The following is an 18,241-nucleotide window of genomic DNA, read 5'->3' as shown; positions in this document are numbered from 1 at the left end:
AATGGGACTGAACTGTGTGTCTCCACAAGGTTAGTTTGTCTGTGTGTGTGTGTGTTGAGTAGTTAGAGTGTGAGTGTGTGTTTGTGCCACTATCTATTGGTACATCAGACATCAATGTGTAGCATTGGAGCTAGCTGTGTAAAGGGTCTGTGAGGCCTGAAGGATTATTCCTCCTCTGTCTCAAGCCATCCCCTGCAGGAACACACACCTACCCTGTATCTGTGTACTGGGGATGTTACTCTTTTTCTGTTTCTTTCTCACAACAAGAAAGTATGCTGCATCACCACAGTGGGCAGAAAGTATGCTGCATCACCACAGTGGGCAGAAAGTATGCTGCGTCACCACAGGGCAGAAAGTATGCAGCATCACCACAGGGCAGAAAGTATGCAGCATCACCACAGTGGGCAGAAAGTATGCTGCATCACCACAGGGCAGAAAGTATGCAGCATCACCACAGGGCAGAAAGTATGCTGCATCACCACGAGGGCAGAAAGTATGCTGCATCACCACGTTGGGCAGAAAGTATGCTGCATCACCACGTTGGGCAGAAAGTATGCTGCATCACCACAGTGGGCAGAAAGTATGCTGCATCACCACAGGGCAGAAAGTATGCAGCATCACCACAGGGCAGAAAGTATGCTGCATCACCACAGGGCAGAAAGTATGCTGCATCACCAAAGGGCAGAAAGTATGCTGCATCACCACGTTGGGCAGAAAGTATGCTGCATCACCACAGTGGGAAGAAAGTATGCTGCATCACCACAGGGCAGAAAGTATGCTGCATCACCACAGGGCAGAAAGTATGCTGCATCACCACAGTGGACAGAATCTGGCATGGGACGTCATAATGACGACATATTCTGGTTTGAAACAGTTTCTTGCTGTAGAGGAATCATTATAACTAGTTGTATTGTGCCAATGCAGATTATTTTGACTACTGCAGGTCAGCGTCAAAGCATTGATGATGTCAGCGCAGCTTTTAAACCACCAAAACACATCAAAAGTGGTGCTTTTAAAAACAGTCACTCATATACCAGTATTTTGTGTTCACACTACATTTTCATATTTTCAGGAGTATGTGCCTCAATATTACATAAATCCAATAATTGGAAAAGGGCATAGACAACAAAAAAAACCTGGGAGCAGATTAATATTGTAAAAGGTCAACAGGAAAAGTAGGCTACCTGTGTAATCTCAGATTATCAGAGATTATCCCATTATTGTGGAGGGTGTGGTGCATACAGTAGATGCCATTATGGATTAAATTTTGATAATCCCCTTTAAAACAGCACCAGAGTAGATAGAAATGGTTGTCCTCAGAAAACATTCATGATTCAATAGTAATACTACTGTGATTTTGACATACATTGCCGATAAACTGACCACCTGAAATTGCATCATCAAATGCCATGTTCAATCCAGCAACATGCAATGACCTTCCTACAGTAATGAAGGACCACAAAAAATACAAAAGCTGCTCCCAGGATCCAAGGTCCATACCAGGTCAAACTGTGTGTGTGTGTATGTGTGTGTGTGTACAGTACGTGCGTGTTCGTGCGTGTGTGTGTGTGTGTGTGTGTGTGTGTGCGTGAGTACAGTATTATGTTTTGTTTTCATTCGAATATGTGATGTGAATCCTTGCGTAGCACCATCTACAGTACGCCTGGAAAATAAAGCTGAGTCCATGAGAATCCATCTAAGTGATTTAGCATAGTGCTGTAAGACATGGGCAGAATGGGCACATTAGGACCCCGCCTCGCTGCCTGGCATTGCCTGCCTGCCTGCCTCACCCTCTCTGACCTGGCCTGGGCATAGTCCTCCAGTAAAAGAGCCACGGAGACAACTGACAACCCACTGGATCCAAACCCAACAACCCTCAACAGCTCTTCTCTCTCTCCCTCCCTCTCTGTCTCCCTGTGGCTGGAATACGACAGATCTTTCCTCTGCAGTGACTCTGCTACATATTTCTGCAGATGCATATGCAACCACAGACTTGGGCCCATCTGTTTTTCCCTAGCCGGGTTCCTAAAGCGTTTCTGTGAGAAAATGCCTGACAAACAGACAGAGAGAGAGAGAGAGAGAGAGAGAGAGAGAGAGAGAGAGAGAGAGAGAGAGAGAGAGGAAAAAGGCTCTCAGGATCAGTCCGGGTATATTTTCTCTTTCAACAGCTGTGTTTTACTTCAGAAAATAAGAAAAATAAGGGTAATGGACTGGTGTCTTTATTCAAGTGAGGTAAGCAAGTGTGTGAATAATTAATGACGCTGGACACCTGCCTAGGCTTCCACTTCAATACAGTATCCCCTCCATTTTTATTCCATACAAACTACAATCTGTCATTCCATTCAGACTTCAGGCACCTTTGTTGAGGATGGCAGGGATATCATTGATTCTCTCTGCTCCGTCAGTTCACAGCTGTGTTGCTACAGTAACAGTGAGGTCCTGGTGAGCACAGGTGTGTCATCAGAATTAATTATCCCACTGAGCCAATCAGAGCGAAGAAGCTTGATTGGAATCACTCCGACACAAACAGTTGGAATCACCGATAGAAAAAAGCCTATTAGAAGAAGTAAGAAGTAGTTTCCAAGCGTTTTGGGCCAAACTTTTCTCTCCATTTAGTTTTGTCAGCACTTCTCACCGAGGATAAAGGCAATGAAGTTCCACTCACTTAACTCAGCTTTTCCAGGTCAGTCGCAGGCCTTTTCAGAGTTCAGACCTGAGGAAAACTCACTCCAAAGGAAGCTTATTCTCTCTGGCTCAATCTCTCTCTGGCTCTCTCTCAATTCAATTCACTTCAACTTGCTTTATTGGCATGACGTAACAGTGTACATATTTCCAAAGCTTACTTTGGATATTTACAATATTAAGATAATAAGAATCAAAATTGTCAACGGGACAACAGTAACAACAATAACCAAGGATCAAAATAACCATACATTGAACAATAACAATAAGCATTCAGTAGAGGACATGTGCAAGTTGATTGGTCTGTCAGACACTGTCCTTCATCTTATGGCAGGCAGCAATCTAGTTGCGCTGCCAACCCACAGCTCTCTGTGTCCTCCCCTAACAGGACGGGTAGCCTATTCTCATCAGAGAGGTCTTTGAAATTTTGGGGAAATGACACTCTAATTGTTTTATATTTTTTACATTTTGTCAGGAAATGCAGCTCTGTCTCAGGTTCTGCTGTGGTGCAGTGGTTGCACAGCCTTTCCTCTACAGGGAGCCAGGTTTTCCTGTGTCTACCCTTCTCAATGGCAAGGCTGTGCTCAATGAGCCTGTACTTTGTCAAGGTTTTTCTAAGGTTTTGTTCAGTAACCATGGTCAAATAGTTAGCCACGGTGTACTGTCGATTTAGGGCCAGACGGCACTCCATTTCGCTTTGTGCTTATGTTTCCCAATAAGCAATGTAGTTTTGTTTTGATTGTGTTGTAATTTGTTTTATTCTGACTGATTGGATCTTCTGGTCCTGAGGCTTCAGTGTGTTATTAGAACAGGTTAGAACAACTCTCTCTCTCGCTCTCTCGCTCTTGCTCTCTCACTCTCTCACTCTCGGTCCCTGTAATCTCTAACGAAGGCCTTTGAATTCACCACAACGTTGTTAGGTTTTGGAATGGATGGGTAGGAAGAGGTGCTACTTGACAGAGGAAGGATAATGCACAGTGGCCCTGTTCAGGAGCCCTGCTCTTATTGCAGATAACTACACATTTCCCCTTCCTTAGCCACGTTGTGATGACATGCCAACCATTGCCCAATTTAGTTAAGTAAGGCATCCTGAAAGGTACGCATATCTGAGACAGAAACAACTTAATCTCAAATCTACCAGGCCACTTAATAAAAGATACACCCTCTTAAGATTCTAACAATTACTATTAATACGTGTTATGTTCAAATAAGCCTCCAGGAATGTGGTTCATGGGATTAGCCATAACGCATTAGGAAGCATCGCTAACACAGAGTGAGGAAGTAGCTCTGAGACTAAACTTCTCCTCAGATCAGGCCAATTGATTTGGCTAATCTTCCCTGCAGGAAGTGCACTTGAAGGATTTCCTCTGACCGAATAGGTGGGTAAAAAAGGGACACAATGAGGGCGGAAACCATTTTGTTGTTGTAAGAGTTATACGTCTTATTGGCTTGTCATGTTGCTGCGGCAGAGCCAACTCTATACGTTACGATCAGCAGTAAGGAGCGGAGCTGGAGTTGCCATCTGCTAGGGAGGAGTAGAGACCTGGTTAAGAAGTGAGGTCCCAGTGTAGCTGACATTATGGGGCCACAGCTTTAGGCTCTGCTGCTTACAGTAGCTCCAGTGACACAACTAAGTTCTCCATGTTTGGGGTTTACTTGGTGAGTGCCTGTAAACCAGCAAAGGTTACTTACTTTACTTCATTCATTTGAAGACAAAATACCAGTAAATCACTGTAGCTTTTAGCCATAACATTTAACCCTTACCTCAGCAGCAGGGATCCCTTCTGGTGGGCGGCACTGAAGAAGAACTTCCTGTTCTAGAGACACTTCCTTTCCCAGAGGCTCCTGGTCAAACGTCTTCCTGAGATCTGGAGGGAAAAAAATGTCAACAAACCATAAATAAACATTACGTAATATATCCCTCACGTTCTACACATGATGTATGTTATAATGAGGATGGGGGGGATGCTGAATTATATCACTGATGTCTTTTGATTAAAAAAAGACTTAGAAGGTTGTAGACTGTCGTTCTCAGTGCGCAGCTAGCAAACACAATACTGCATAGGGCCAATAGAGCGGTCTCTGTGAGAAATAAAGCTTGACTTCTCTTTCTCTCTTTTTGTCCTCTCATTGCACAGAGAGCCTGAAGAATCGGAGGTGGATGGCAGGGAGCTGCTGAGAAAGGGATCACTCTCCCTCCTCTAATAAAAAGCCACTAGTTCTCCAGTGTGTGAGCCTGATGGAATAGGGCAGGACCGGGACCGGGGGAGCGTCATGCAACACTGGAACCCAAAGCTCATTAGATATATATCACCACCTGCTGGGATACGGTCTGGCAGAGGAGCTGCAGAAATAATATGGTGACGAGAAGGGAGAGAAAGCGAGAGAAAGCGAGAGAGAGAGAGAGAGAGAGAGAGAGAGAGAGAGAGATAGAGGCGGAGCGAGAGAGAGGGGGGAGAGAAAGGGGGGAGTGAGAGAGAGAGGGAGAGAAAGGGAGAGAGAGGGGGAGTGAGAGAAAGAGAGGGACAGCGAGAGGGAGAGAAGGGGAGAGAGAGGGAGGGAGGGAGAGAGAAAGCGAGAGGGAGCGAGATAGAGGGGAGCGAGAGAAAGGGGGAGAGGGGGAGAGAAAGGGGGGAGTGAGAGGGAGAGAAAGAGAGAGAGAGAGAGAGAGTGAGAGAGAGAGAGGGACAGCGAGAGGGAGAGAAGGGGAGAGAGAGGGCTAGGGGGAGAGAGATTTGGAGAGAGAGAGCGGGAGAGAGAGAGGGGGAGAGGGGGAGAGAGAGAGGAGAGAGAAAGAGAGAGAGAGAGAGGGAGAGAGAGAGGGGGAGTAAGAGAGAGAGAGGGGCAGAGAGAGAGAGGGCTTGAGGGGAGAGAGATTTGGAGAGAGAGAAAGGGGGAGAGAGAGACTGGGCTTGAGGGAGATTGTGTAAGAGGAGGACAGGGGGAAGGGAGCTGTAGCACTACAATTGCTAGAGAACAGACTCAGTGGAGTATTAAGTACACACTCGTACACCCAAACTCCAGTGACAGCACTTTCCACAGCCTGCAATGTCCCTGTTCTGCGTATCATTTTAACTCTCTGACACAGGAGCCCATTTAATGAAACCCAGTAATCACATTTAATGAATAGTCTAGAATAACATTGTTCCTGTATAGCAGCAAAAAAAACATGATTCAGTTAATGTTGTAGAGTTTCTTTTTCTTTAAATCTGTAAACATTTTGTTGAGTACTGTGTGTGAATTTAAATGTACAGGCAGCTCGGTGAGACATTTGTTTTTACACCAAGTTTTAGCCCATAGTGTCAAAGAGCACACACACACACACACACACACACACACACACACACAAAAACACACACACACACACACACACACACACACACACACACACACACACACACACACACACACGTAACTCCCTGCCAGTGTGTAATCCGTGAGAATGGGCTGGAGGAGCTCACATGAAGCCAAGTCTGACTATCACTGTTAAACCAAGCATGGACCAGCCCTGCTTACAAAGCAAAGGAAGCCCAGAGCTGAAAGGTAAGCCAAGCTGGAAATCCCAGATGCTCTAAAAGTACACTGAGTCTCTAGAAGTCAAGGGTTTCCATGAACTTACCTGTGGAGTTTCAACCCCTCAGCCGCCCTAAGGGCAAAACCAAGAGAGAAGAAAAGCATATTTATGTATTGTGAATGGAGTTATACATCAAACTCTCTTTATGTCAGTTTGTGAATAGTGTAAATTAAATGGTATTCAGGTATTTCTGCTGTAGGGCCAGATGAGCATGCCATCAGTTTGACATGGTGAGGTTGGACAGAGGTACAGAGAAGACACCAGATGAGGAATCAGTGGTTAAGGATCAACCTAATACTTTACTGAGAAACGGTAGCCGCAGGATCACAGTACACTTGAAAAAAGACTCACTCAGGTAACGAATGCACGCGGTAAACAATTCAAGCTTCTCCAAAGGACCACAGAAAACACATCTCTTTTAACAAGGACGTCTAGGAGCGGCTCCACCACGTAGTTGTTTGAAGTCTCTAACAAGACCCAGATCCAGGAGGTCCCGGGCAGGCACCCACGCCCGCTCCTCGGGACCGTAGTCCTCCCAGTCCACCAGGTACGGTAGGGTCCCTCGAACCCGACGAGCCTCCAACAGATGCCTGACCGTGTCTGTTGAGCTGTCTCTGCCACCCTCTGGTGCCAGGAGGAACCATGACAATCAGTGAGCTGGTGGTGGACAGACATAGTGGGTACTGGAAATAACAAGGACTGTAAAATTGACAGATTTACAACAGAATATTACCCTTCAGAAAGTCATAGACGGAGAGTCAGGGATAGTCGATGTGGTCGTGATGTCGTGAGAGAGAGCTATACTAATTTCTTTGGGTCAGAACTACTCTAAGCACCGCTCAGTATCCATGGAAACCACCCGTTGGGGTAGTTAAGGGTTCCACCAACTTCTGGAGACAGATTCTGGAAAGACATAACATAGAGGCTGTTACAGACATCCTGTGCGAACGTAAATTGACGATTTATGGTTTTAGATGGCTTTAGCATTTTGTTTTTTTGGATTCTGAAAGAAAGGAGATCTGCTGACAGGCAGATAAAATAAATGTAAGCATGGACAGATGGATAGTGAAACGTCTTTTATGGAAGTACCACAAAATGTTCCTCCCAGCTGGTTCAGAAATGGTCTCCTCATCACCATTGTAATTTGAGCAAACTAGAAACCACAAAGCGGAAAAGAGTGGATTTGATGCCTACATCCTCACTATGCGACTGCTCCCCACTGGCATGTCTGAAACGGCTGCTGACACTCAGAGAGAAGGAAGGAGGGAGAGGGCAGAGAGAGAGAGAGAGCAAGAGAGAGAGAGGGAGAGCATTGAGTGCTATCGAACCAATGCTATTAAAGAGTTGTGATGTTGTGCAGCAGGCTGGCAGGCCGGCATACCTTCACACTGAAGGAGAGAGGAATGCCAAGAGAAGACTCACTCAGAAAGCCTCTGAAATGCCAATACTATAGTACAGACATTGGCAGAGTTTGAATACAGAACTATGTAGACAATGGGGACTATTTTAAGGTGGCTGAGCATTTAACAACTCTCCAGTCATTCTCCATGTTGTAAGACTGTCCGGGAGACATTTGGAACTATTACAGAAGAAGTCTCAATTCCCTGACATAAATATAACTCTCTGAGTGACTCAGTAGCCAGCCTGCTCTGGGATTTAAGGTTATACATGTTAATTATCTCTAGTCCGTACATAGTCTGTCCACCCATTTGATATCGAGTCCAAATGCCTCTTCCCAAAGCTGGACTTCAGCTGTTTTCAGTTAGAGGACTATCAAAAGAGAGAGAAGTCCAACTGGAATTGAAACATTTTATTGATCATCTCACGACTCCATATCCCCTGCTGGAAGAGAAGAGCTTAACTCTGAGATGTTCTCATAACAAAATATGTTACCACCAGACTTTAGCCAAAACCCTGCTGTAACGGCCGTATCAGCACCAGGGACCAAAACCCTGCTGTAACGGCCGTATCAGCACCAGGGACCAAAACCCTGCTGTAACGGCCGTATCAGCACCAGGGACCAAAACCCTGCTGTAACGGCCGTATCAGCACCAGGGACCAAATACAAATACTAGGAGAATTGAAGTTCCATTTCAACCTCATGTCTGTCTTTAGGAGCATATACTGCATTTCAGTGTAAAGTGTAAATGGAAAGTTTGCATCAAAAGCAATTTCCGTAAAGATCAAGTATGAAATTAAAAGATTGGATAGTGCATATAAGATTGAGGAAAACGTATTCAGATGTACAGTAGCTTTGGGGAATTTTGGCAGTATGCTGTTTTTTATCAGAGAGAGAGAGAGAGAGAGAGAGAGAGAGAGAGAGAGAGAGAATGTGTGTGTGTGTGTGTGTGAGAGAGAAATGGAGGAACAGAGATTGAAATGAGTAGCTTCTGAGTGATATTTTTGAACCGTGTCTCCTTCCTCTCTGTTCTCCTCCTCCTCCTCTCCCAGGCTCAGGCGATGTGGAGCTGGGTGAGCAGCAGGGTATAAGGCTGAGTAGACATTCCTGTGGGAGTCGCACCATTCCCTGTTACACCACAGAAATACCTCTGCCTCCCCAGGCCTCCCTACAGGCCCCAGCTACCGCCACATTTGACAGCCATTACGCTAAGTGCATGGTGTTTGGCTTCTTGTCATGCAAAATTACAGAAGTCTCACAGTTATGGGTTATTTCGACGCATTCTCTCCCTCACTTAATAAACCTATAAACCCTGATGCAGATGTAAACTAGAGGACTGGCGACCGGAGAGAATTACCAAGGTGAAACTTAATTAGATGAATGTGAGCTTTACTAGTTTTGTGAAAAATAACAACGCCACAAACACATACAATTTCAGCTTCTAGGTTCAGTATAACGGGTTTAATTACCTAGGTCAATTGATGGACATTTTTTGTTGGTTTTTCTGAGAAGTCATTCATTTAATTTGCTTGTGTACCCATTTCAGCGTCTCTATGGTGTTTAATGACGGTATCGAAATACCTCAAGAATGGTGGCAAGTCATTCTGAGGTCACAACAAGTAAAGAATGTCACAGTAAAGTTGCATAGGAAAAAAACCACCAGATAGAACTATAGGCATCCCCTGACCAGTAGGTCAGGTCACAGGTATATAGAGTAACCATGGAGAGGAAAGTGGAGTCAGGTAAATCACTGGCCAATGAGAGTCCATGTCATCTTAGCAGAAGGGAAACATGAGCTGCAATAAATCACAATAACACACACCCAAACAGTCACGAACGTACCACAAATCACAGTGGGGGGAAAAGAATACTCCAGGTCCACAGTGCACAGCCTTTAAGACGCCACCCGCCTCACAGTGTTAACATTGATCACTGTACGCCCCCCCTCCCCCACCACCACCTGAATTTATCAGCCCTGAGTGTTACTTAGCCCCTGATTAAACCATCTGTTTGTGGGAGGGGAGGGAGGGGGACAAGGGGGGACTAGTCCAGAGTTTCCATTAGTCTCCAGAGGGACTGTGGCTATCTATGAGGTGGCCTGGGTCTGTCAGGAAGCCCAGGAGAGAGAGGAGCTACAGTAATCCATTCAGGACAATCTAATAGTGGGGCAAGAGGGATCCATTCTGATAGCAGAGCAAGAGGGATCCATTCTGATTTGAGGGAAAGGTTAGCCCTGGCAGGCTGCTGATCATGGCTGATTATGTGGAGGTGGAGGCATTGGCGGACTTACCATTAGGCAGAAGAGGCAATTGCCTCAGGCCTCACATCATCAAGGGGCCTCATGAGCTGGGCATTAAAAAAATTGCTCCATTCGAGGTAAAATAAATAAATGAATTCCAAAAATCCCCAGCAAAATCTGTCTGTTTAAGCTAGAGATATCTGTTTGCATGTGCTCAATCCACTGCATCTGCAGATGGTGGAGCTACAGTACAGTGGTGTTTGTCAGACCGTCTCGAAAATGGTTCTTCTCACGAAAACGTCTGTAGTGTCCAAACGGTTTGGCCTACAAAATGAATATGACCCCTCTATGGAAATATGAGACTCTCACGAACACAATGGTGTTCTCCATTTTTCTCTACAGGACTCGTCTGAAAGTAACCCGGTACTGGCCCAAAAGATATATAGAAGTGAATAGGGAATTTGCATGTAAAAGGTATACAAGTAATTCCATGATAAAAATATTTTTTGTATTTTTCTGTTTTTCAATATATGTAGGTGCACTGTTGCACATACAACACTAATCTAGTGAGCACTATTGGAGCTGCGCCCAAAAAAGGCATTTGATTGGTTTGACGTGTAGCGAGGTGTCACTGATTTACCTATTTCGTGTAGCGAGGTGTTACTGATTTACCTATTTCGTGTAGCGAGGTGTTACTGATTTACCTATTTCTCTGCTGTGAACTTCCCCAGGCTTACCCGTATTAGGGAAGCCTGGTTGTCGACGAAGCTAGCTTAGTAGAAACTCAGACTGGCCTCTGCCTGGGGCCTCCAAATCACTAAGTCCACACCTGGGTGGAGCTGAAGGTGGAAGTAGAGGTGGAAGAGCTAATGATGTGGAGGTGGAGGTAGAGGTAGAGGTGGAGCAGCGGGGGAACTCTGTGGAGAGACTACAGGAGACTACTCCATCAGTCAGTGGCTGGCCTGGCATACCAACACAGGTAGCCTACGGCTAAAGTAAGGTGGAAGACAGAGCTGGTAAGATGAGAGCAACTGAACTGGCCTTGGTGAAGCTATGTGCAATGGGCCCAGGCTTGTGACTTTAGTAGGACTGTATAGGCAGTATTAACTGATGAGAAGTAACAGAGGTACAAGCTCAGTTCTTTCTCAGAGACCTAGTTGTGTGTTATCCTGACAGGGTCCCTGAATGGCTTTAGTTGCGGGTCCTCTGACACCCGTCACAATGGACATCGCAGCACTAAGTGTCCCCAACCTGGATTCAGGTGTAATCGTAACAGAGTAAATGTAAATCTGGCTCCCTACATTTAGTATGATATGTTACATTTCGTATAGTATGTTTTAATTTGTGTATCTCCATCGCCCATTTCGTTATGAATTACAATTCACATGATATTTTACGAATTGCAATTCGTACAGTATGTTACGAATTTGCAATATGTATCATAAGTTGCAAATTTCAATTTGTTGTTGCTACTGTTAGCTAGGTGGCTAACGTTGGCTAGGCTAGGGGTTACGGTTAGGGGTGAAGATTTAGGTTAAAGGATTAAAGTTAGGGTTAGGGGAAAGGTTAGTAACATGCTAAGTAGTTGTAAAGTTGCTAGTTAGCTAAAATGCTAAAGGTGTCCGTGACGAGAATCGAACACGCAACATTTGGGTTGATAGAAATTCGCGTTATACACCTACTCATCCACCCCGACCTTCCTTCTTCCGTTTTTTTCCTTAAGTAACCTGCTGTCTTATGTAACCATACCCAATGTAACATATCATACTCATTTGAGTGTCTTGGGTTTACATTTACTATGTTACATCTAGTCTATGAGACCAGGTTGGTGTCCGAGAGACCTCTGTCACTCTATTAAGGAAAAAGAAAGACTGGACACAACATAGGCTGAAGTCAGAAATGCATATGGTTCTTAAGATTGAAGACCTGTGGCTCAGAGGAGATAAAGTGGAAAAAGATGTGTGCAAAGTAAAGTGATCACTCAACAACCGAAAGACATACAACTACTCAGTTTTCTCTCCCTTAGAGTTTCCACTTCCCTTCATGTTTTGATTGCCACGTCCTCCGGGTGAAATTAAAATGATTTAAGCACGAGTGAAGAAATAAGCGTGTTGTTGCTGGAAAACATGTTTATATTTGGTATACTTGCCAGTCAAATTACTAACATAAGAAAAGGGAATTTGAGGACCACCAACAAATAAACGGAAACGTTGGCAGAAACATGTATTTTATCCTTTCTACTTTGTGTATACAACCCTCCCTGTTTCTGTTTCTCTCAATTTATACACAATGTGACTGGAGTTTATGGGTTGTTTTAAGGGCCATTAGTTATGAGAGCCCTTTCTTGACTGCCTGTCAAACTGTTTCTGTTGTACACATACATGAGAATGTATCTGAACTCTCAGTGACTGGTGGCTTATTTGACTGTCAGGACAAGGGATGGGGACAGGAATGGGTCCCAGTATGGGGAAAGAGTTGGGGATATGGGTGAAGGTTTGAAGGGTACTTACAGGCGATGCGGACGTGGGCCTTGCGGCTCTTGGTGGTCCCTGCAGAGCTCCAGGCTACACACTGACACCAGAAGTCCTCTGGCCCAAACAACTCCTCCACTTGCTGCCTTGTGATCTCAATACTGGCTTCTCGCACCACCAAGCCTGTGGAGGGGTGAAAGGGGGAGAGGGAGAGAGAGTCAGTACACCGGATCTACAGTATGCAGAGGCAGAATCAACACTAGCCTTGGGTAGAGAGAGGGGACATTCAGAACACGGAGCCAAAGCCATTTGAGGGAAATTATAGCTTAATCAAGTGAAATGAATGTTGTCCCCCCTGAGCGTGGGCCTTAGGGAGAGGGGAGTGTGCCAGCAGCACACTCTAAAGCTTCATTAAGAGGATGTCAATGCTAACCTTTCACACCTGGGAAAGGAAAAGAGAGGAAAGAAGAGGAAGACACTAATACCAGATCCAAACAGATACAGATGTACCAATTGAAAAGCCCACACACCACAACACCGCTCCTCCATTTAATATTAATACAGTTAAATGATCCATTGCATCGCATCTCAAAATCAGTCCAGTGTCAAGACGGCTGCTTCTGGCGGCTGTTTGGCAATGGGTCTCCCTGTGCGTTCTGTGCTGTGGGAGTTATCCTGGCCCATATTGTGGTGAGGTGCAGTGGGATTGAGTTGTTGAGGTCCGGGGCTGTGCATGGGCCTGTGGGGGGAGGAAGCCTAGCAGTCTGATCAGCGTCATGGCTAACACAATCCTGTTTGCTAACTCCTCTGATTACTGCTCATCTGGGTGCCAGGGCCCAAACAAACAAATCAGCCCTGAAACAAACCCCTCTACCCACAGCACAGCTGCCCCTTCAGCTCAGATTACTGGGATAATGCTGTGTGTGTGTGTGTGTGTGTGTGTGTGTGTGTGTGTGTGTGTGTGTGTGTGTGTGTGTGTGTGTGTGTGTGTGTGTGTGTGTGTGTGTGTGTGTGTGTGTGTAGCTGGAAGTGCCAGGCTGCTTGGCACTGAGTATTCATGGATGATTCTTTGGTTTCTCAGCCCCTCATCCTTTTATCTTCTAATGTATTACTGAGAGGATTAGACAGTATGGAGGTGGAGGATCTGACAGTTCTCTGACAGGAGAAACTTAGCAGCACAAACATCCAATACACACAGCAATCTATATATAGACAGATAGAGAGGAGTCCTATGGTAATAGCCATGTACCATAAATAACCATAAAGACCCACAAAGAATTCAAAAACAAACGTCATTTTGATAAACTCCCATATCTACTGGGTGAAATACCACAGTGCCATATCACAGCAGCAATATGTGTGACCTGTTGCCACAAGGAAAGGGCAACCAGTGAAGAACAAACACCAGCATAAATACAACCCATATTTCTGTTAATTTATTTTCCCTTCTGTACTTTAACTATTTGCACATCATATGACATTGGAAATGTCTTTATTCTTTTGGAACTTGTGTGGGTGTAATGTTTACTGTTCATTTTTATTGTTTATTTAACTTTTGTTTATTATCTACTTCACTTGCTTTGGCAATGTTAACATATGTTTTCCATGCCAATAAAACCCTTATAATTGAGAGAGAGCGAGAGAGCGAGAGAGCGAGAGAGAGAGAGAGAGAGAGAGAGAGAGAGAGAGAGAGAGAGAGAGAGAGTAGAGCTTTGTTGTGATAAGGTGGGGGCAGAGAGGGCAGACTGAGCCAGAGAGTCACTTTATAATCCACCATGCAAACTGTCCCTCTGCCTCCTCTCCTCCCATCTCCCCTCTGGCCTCACCTCATGTGCCCTCTACACCTCCCTGTCAAACTCTCTTCTCCTAACAAACAAGTTGAGCTGAGGTTAACAGCCAACCCCACCACTCTCCACTGAATTCGGTTAGAGACTAGAGGAGTGTAAGGTAAGGTCATTTGATAGGTAGATGTTTGGTGGGTTTTATCCCATATGATAACCGGCGTAAAACCTTCATGTAACGCAGAGGTTCAAATAGCCACCTGTCCCTTTTAACACGTTTAAAATAAATGCGAGAGTAAATTACTTGTTCACGAGGTTACCATGAATGACCATTAATTGTTTACAAAGGTTTAATGTTTGATTTGTTACATTAAATAATTCAGTAATAACTCAAAACATTATGGCAATCATCCGTTTTTATCGCCAGTAAGAAACTGCTAGCCATTGGCTGCTAACAGCTGAGAACTGCTAGCCATTGGCTGCTAACAGCTGAGAACTGCTAGCCATTGGCTGCTAACAGCTGAGAACTGCTAGCCATTGGCTGCTAACAGCTGAGAACTGCTAGCCATTGGCTGCTAACAGCTGAGAACTGCTAGCTAACTGGCAAGCACAAAAACAGTCAACAACTTTGGGAGTACAGACAGGAGAATAATTATTGTCAAGGAAAATGTTTTGTTTTTCTTCTCGAAATAGAGGTATACTAAGACAAAAGAAACGTGACACCGTGCGTGAATGATAACACATTAGTGCAGGAAATTAAGAAATTGATTAAAAATGCTGGAAGTGAATGCTGGAATTAAACAATGAACTATGCAAATGAGCAAAAGCTATGTGCATTAAGGAAATAGACGCCTGGCTCAAATAGAAGCCTGTCTCTAATAAGCAACTGCTGTGTTCAATGATTTAAGCAAATAAAGGCTGGGCTATTAATTGAAGTTTTACGGTGCCCTATTTCCCCATACACTCCCATCCATTACTGTAAGAATCATCCTGAGCTGTGCACCTCTCTGTTTTCTCAATTCTATTTCTCCGGAGCATACGGGTAGCCTCTAAATGAAGAGGAGGAGAGAGGAGAGAGAAGAGGAAAACACATGGCTGATTCCTTCAGGTTCAGGAGCTTTACACAGTCTCTTTGTACAGGCACACAGACACCCAGCACACTGACGTCGTAGACAACAGCTTAGCACTCATACAACATTTACACTGTGGGCCGACAGGCAGGCAGAGAGAAGGGCAAAGCTACCGCCATTCTGACAGCAACCACGGTGTGTGTGTACACGCGTTTGTGAGTCCTTGAACCTCTCTTTAGGTGTGTGTGTGTGTGTGTGTGTGTGTGTGTGTGTGTGTGTGTGTGTGTGTGTGTGTGTGTGTGTGTGTGCCTGCGTGTGTGTACAGGTGTACAGGAGCGTGTATGAGCCTTTACGTGTGCATTTGAATGTGTGTGCATGTGCCAGTGGGTGCCCGCGTCTGTGAGTTTCTGTGTGTGTGGGCATGAGAGAGAGAGAGCCACTGTACATAGATGTAGAGAGATGGGTCAAGGGTCATGAAGTTGGGAGAATATCACACAGAGTAGCAGAGTGGAAATCAATAGGGGTAACTATAAAAAGGGCGCGTATTCTCCATGAGCGGAAAGTGTGGCAGAATAAGTAGTATGTAAGAACCCAGTACTGCCTGCCTCTGAGGAAGGCTTTAGTCTCTACACAGCACAGGCGGCATCCATATGTTGATATTTAGACTGAGTAAGTAAAGACCCAGTACAGATGACACCCATATCTACGTCAATTCGCCATGTCCAGTCAAGACAATCAGGAATACCAGCGCTGAGTCAGAACAGACCGACAGACTGGACTCGTCTTTACAGCAATCACCATGTCCAGTCAATATGATAGCCTGCTACCACCCGGTACTCAACCCTGAACCTTAGAGACTGCTGCCCTATGTACATAGACATTGAACACCGGTCGCTTAATTAATGTATACATCCTGTTTTACCCACTTCATCTGTATATACTGTATTCTAGTCAAGGCTCATCCTATATAACTACTGCTGTACACACCTTTTCTATTCATATACTGTCCATATACTGTATACTGTCTATACATACACCATTCACATACATTTACATCCTGGACTCTGGTCTGGAAGCTACATTCCTGCAATTCTATGTATTTAAATACTGTATATTTAAATACTGTATTCTCAACATAGCTCATTCTAATATTTCTACTACTGTACAATGCATTTTAGTTACACTGTTTATGCACAATGCATATTTATTCATATACTGGATTCTCAACATAGCTCACTCTAATATATCTACTGCTGTACATATCATTCTTAGTACATCTGGTGTAAATTCATCCGTTGTATATACATATGGATCGCATTTCGATTACTGTTACACTGCTATTTAGATTGTTAATTGGATTCGTTCCGACATTTCAAGATTTCTTCATTTTTTTTGTTATTTGTGTACTTTTGACATTTTACTACACTGCTAGGAGCTAGTAACATAAGCATTTCACTGCGCCCGCTATAATATCTGCTAAACTGTGTACGCGACCAATACACTTTGATTTGATGAGAAAGAGGATCATTTACACTCATCATGATATATACGATGCCAGCTATTGATTTTGGTCTGTGAAATGCAGGGACTTCAAACGACAGGTGATATTCAAACAGGAAGCTGCTTATCTGCCTCCTTTGTGAATCATTGGGACCACTACTAAAGCAAGCTTTATGTCTCATCTTCCTAGTGACATCAGACGGGACTGAGATCGGGGGGCGAGATTAACAGTTAAGCTAGGAGATCAGATAGTGACCTCATACCCTGACATCATACATTTACTTAGCTAGAACTACTAACCACATTTACTATGTATTGTAAAATGTGATACGGTATCATTACAGTACTGACTACACACAGGGCTGAAATATACTTCTGGGAACATAACGCACGCAAACAAGCCACTCCAACTGATATCTCTACAGTGATCAGTGGCCTGAGATGTCGCTACCCTGTCTCCCACACACCCTCTCACACCCTCTGACTGTCCATTAGTAGGACACAAAATGATTCTCCAATCTGTCCCATTAAACGATAGCTGGCATGGGACTCTGGATGGACCGATGGAGATGATTCATTATTAATGCCATCATTAACGCTAGCTCCTTTTATTGATCACTCACTGGCATGCAGGCTGCTGGAGCAGCAGGCCCTGGGAGGGGTGGGGGGCCCCAAATGAAGAGCACCACTCCTGTTTGATGCTACCAGACATAACTCTTACAGGATGGATGGTGAGCTGTGGGTCTCCAGTGTGTCTTACACAGCTCATACATATAATTAACTCTGGGCTCATTTGTTCAGATCAATGCCTACAGCTCATTGGAGACTAGAGCTGGAGATCAGCACGGGCCCAGCTCTCAACTTGTAGTGTATTCAAGGTTTAAAAAAGCTTCTAAAGGTTGGAATTTCCAATTAAACATTTCAGACTTGATAACAGAAAATGTATCAACCCTTACAAACATATCTATTAATTATAATGCACATAATAATTAGCATTTCCTGTTGCTGCAGCATTAAGATAGTACATCTACACTGTACGTTCCATGTGTGGAACCTAACTTCCTGGTTTAAACTGAGCTTTTTTGTTTAATCTCTGTTTGTATGTTTGTTTAAAATGTATGTATTGAGAGACGCAATGATGAGGATGGGGTGAGAGAAGTGCCGAGCGGGGAGAGGAAGATGGTGTAGATATGTATGTATGTGTATGGGTGTATGTATGTGTGTATGTGTATGTATGTATGTGTATATATGTGTGTGTGTGTGTGTATGTATGTATATGTATGTATATATGTATGTATGTATGTGTATATGTATGTGTGTATGTATGTATGTGTGTATATGGAACGAACTGCAAAAACCTCTGAAGCTGGAGACTCATATCTCCCTCATTAGCTTTAAGCACCAGCTGTCAGAGCAGCTCACAGATCACTGCACCTGTACATAGCCCATCTGTAAACAGCCCATCTATCTACCTACCTCATCCCCATACTGTATTTATTTATTTATCTTGCTCCTCTGCACCCCA

General features: G+C 44.4%; 1 protein-coding gene across 3 annotated transcripts in view; it reads right to left on the bottom strand.

Annotated features, from left to right (window-relative positions):
- Positions 1-18,241, bottom strand: part of unc5cb (unc-5 netrin receptor Cb) — a 170,680-nt gene that overhangs the window by 55,259 nt on the left and 97,180 nt on the right. For all 3 annotated transcript variants that reach the window (XM_014130023.2, XM_014130002.2, XM_014130008.2), the window contains exons 3-4: positions 12,405-12,548; positions 4,447-4,550 (exon numbers count right to left, since the gene is read on the bottom strand). In XM_014130023.2, the coding sequence (XP_013985498.1) occupies positions 4,447-4,550; positions 12,405-12,548 (248 nt within the window). The remainder of the gene's footprint in view (positions 1-4,446; positions 4,551-12,404; positions 12,549-18,241) is intronic.

This window comes from Salmo salar, chromosome ssa01 (genome assembly GCF_905237065.1).
Source record: "Salmo salar chromosome ssa01, Ssal_v3.1, whole genome shotgun sequence".
In the NCBI taxonomy this organism is placed as follows: domain Eukaryota; kingdom Metazoa; phylum Chordata; class Actinopteri; order Salmoniformes; family Salmonidae; genus Salmo; species Salmo salar.
The sequence above is the reverse complement of the archived record's forward strand: the minus strand, read 5'-3'. Positions and strand labels throughout refer to the sequence as shown.